General features: G+C 33.2%; 1 protein-coding gene across 1 annotated transcript; it reads left to right on the top strand.

Annotated features, from left to right (window-relative positions):
- The first annotated feature begins 268 nt into the window (after positions 1-268).
- On the top strand, positions 269-1,634 carry LOC145141268 (RING-H2 finger protein ATL54-like). Its single transcript, XM_079074570.1, has one exon. The coding sequence runs from the start codon at positions 423-425 to the stop codon at positions 1,431-1,433; it is 1,011 nt and encodes a 336-aa protein (XP_078930696.1). The 5' UTR covers positions 269-422; the 3' UTR covers positions 1,434-1,634.
- The last annotated feature ends 1,385 nt before the right edge of the window (positions 1,635-3,019 follow it).

Here is a 3,019-nt window from a genome sequence, read left to right as displayed (position 1 = left end):
AGATGTTTTTCAATTTCCAATAATTCAAAAACACATGTTTAACAAGTAAAGATTAAACATAACAATTACATGTCCAATATATTTTTTGTTCACCTGAAATATTTTGAAAACAATAATAATTAATTAAAACAAAATAATCAAATGTTCAAAAGCCATTATCATATTGATTTTAATAATTTATAAACAACCTAGTATCACAATATATCGTTTATATAATAAACTTTCTCTTATTAATTTCAATATTCAACTAACAAAATAAACATTCTATCTGGTGCAATCGGATATCCAAGCGAATAGTCAAATGACATTAACACTTCACCAAAAATATTCCAAATTGACGTGCCTTCCTCACCAATTACCCACCTAAAATCCATTCACAAAGAAAAATAAATGCATTAGGCAATACCTTCAACGCCTCTACAATGGCAATTTATCACCGGAAACTGTTATCGGAACCAGATTCCAACCAAACTATAGACTGTTCCGCCTGTGGTCTAACCTGCCCATACGACTGCGACTACGTAACAATCTACTGGCCACCACAGCCACCACAATTACCACCATCATCAACCACCACTGACGACAGCTCCACCACCCATATCTCACCTTATGTGGTCGTCATAGTCGCCGTGATTGCCAGTGCAGTTCTGTTTATCAGCTACTACCTTATCATGAAAAGATATTGTATTCGATTTCGTCAACCCTTTGCCACTCAAATCAACCAAGAATCACGGGACTTTATGAACGAAGATCATCAGCCGGAAATTGATCACCCCATCTGGTACATCAACACCATCGGCCTCCAACCGGCGGTGATAAGATCGATTGCGGTGGTGAAGTTTAAAAAAGGTGAGAGTTTGATTGACGTCACGGATTGCTCTGTTTGTTTGAGTGAGTTTGAAGATGATGAATCTTTAAGGTTGTTGCCGAAATGTAACCATGCGTTTCATATACCTTGTATTGATACCTGGTTAAGATCGCACACAAACTGTCCTCTTTGTCGAGCGGCTGTCTTGGCCAACAACTCAAGTACTAATTCGCAATCAAATGATCAAAATGGAAATCATATTCATGGGTTTGGTTTGAATCAAAATACCCAGATGGAAAATGGTGAAAACAATGGTGAATTGGGTTCAATCGGTGTCGAAGAGATTGGGATTCGTGAAAACATGAGAGAAACAGGGAATAGGGTTGAGGTTGAAGATGGAAACAAGGAAATTCAAGATTCTAAAATAGAAATTGAGACTATGAGTATACTAAGAAGAGCGTTTTCTATGGATTCAACTGCAGAAATTGTACATATGGAATTGAATTCGAGTAATTCGAGTAATTCAAGTAACGAGATGCAGAGTTCAAACCATATAAGAGATTCAAGAACAAGAAGCATGATGACGATGAGATCATTTTCATATGGCGGGAGATCGATCATGTAATTCGTAAATTTATAACAAGGAGCATGATGATGATGAGATCATTTTACAGCCAAAGTTAGGCTTTTGATTTTTATGAGCAATATCCTTCAAGGATACCGAGAAAATGCTCAAAAGAATAAAGTTTCGTGATGTTTCTAGATGGAAATATGATAATGTGTATAAATATTTTTCAAGAAATATATACTTCAAAACTTTTAACTTTGTTTCTCTAGTAAAATATTTATTTATGCAACGACATGTCATATCTTAGTCGGTTTATGCAAAGATGTTGGTTTTTACTTCCAATCTTTATATCCACATATTATTCATATTTGTTGGACTGCTAATAAAGTGCTAATAAATGAACGTTCATATATATATATATATATATATATATATATATATATATATATATATATATATATATATATATATATATATATATATATATATATATGGGAAAAGTGAATATACCCTAGAGGGTATATAACATTAGGTACCCTATATCCAAAACGGTGTCGTTTGCTTACTGATTTCGTGTGAAAAATTGTTACGTGAATAATTCTTAAAATAAACCACCGTATCCTTCCTAAATACTTTCGTTTGTTGATTTTTGTTGACTCCCAATTGATTAACCCTTATATGAATTGCTTGTAGTTTTTGGTTTGGATGTTCGATTAAGAATTCTGATTTCGCATGGAATGTGTGTATAGCATCTATCACTAGCCTAATTTCCTGTCCTAGTTCGTTGGTTGCACTCTTGTATTCGACTCCTTTTGTGATCATCACCGTTTTTTGAAAAAAAAAATAGCCATATGTATTCTTCTTGGTTACGATTTCGAATTAGAACACATAAAATCAGATTTTTCAAGTGAATTCTGATTTCACATAATTCACTAAAATCCAATTAAGCATGGAGATTAATTTTATATGATTCAAGAATTCCGATTTCACTTAAATCAATAAAAAAAGTTCAAGAAGATGAAGTTTTATGTAGATGTTGTTTGTGTATTTTTAGATCCAGATGAAAAGATTTTGGATACAAATAAAGATGTGTGTGTGTGGGGGATCAATAAAAAGGGTTTGTTAAATTTCCCCTGTTACTGTCATCTTGTTACATAAAATAAAATCAAGATGATGATGTTTGAGATTGGTCCCAACAAAGTTTATGATGATTGTGTGGGTTTGATAATGAAATCTGATGCAGATGATTATAGTATGAATCAGCTGATATAAATGATGATGAGAATGAAACTTCAAAAGAAGAAGATTTTGAAGATGAAAATTGATCTTGATGTGGAAATAAAAAGTTGGATAATTTTTTGTGATAAGAGATTAAAGATGTATGAAGGATTCGATGTAGTTTTGATTGGTGGCTATAAAGGTCCTCTCCAAAAATGAAGGTCTACATGGGGCTATTCGGGTCAGACGGACTGCATCAAATTATGACATGATGCCAAACATCAACAGTAAAGATGTATTTCATTATACTATTGTGGGTAAAGATGTGTGTCGTTATACTACTGCAGTCAAATAAGGTTATAAAGCAAAATGTTTTTTGTTTAGGAACAAAGTCACTAGTCATGCTTTGTGGGTAACCTCATGGA

Source organism: Lactuca virosa, chromosome 9 (assembly GCF_052849685.1).
Source record: "Lactuca virosa cultivar CGN04683 chromosome 9, Lactuca_virosa_CGN04683_v6, whole genome shotgun sequence".
NCBI classification, from domain to species: domain Eukaryota; kingdom Viridiplantae; phylum Streptophyta; class Magnoliopsida; order Asterales; family Asteraceae; genus Lactuca; species Lactuca virosa.
This window is presented reverse-complemented; position numbering and strand designations above follow the sequence as displayed.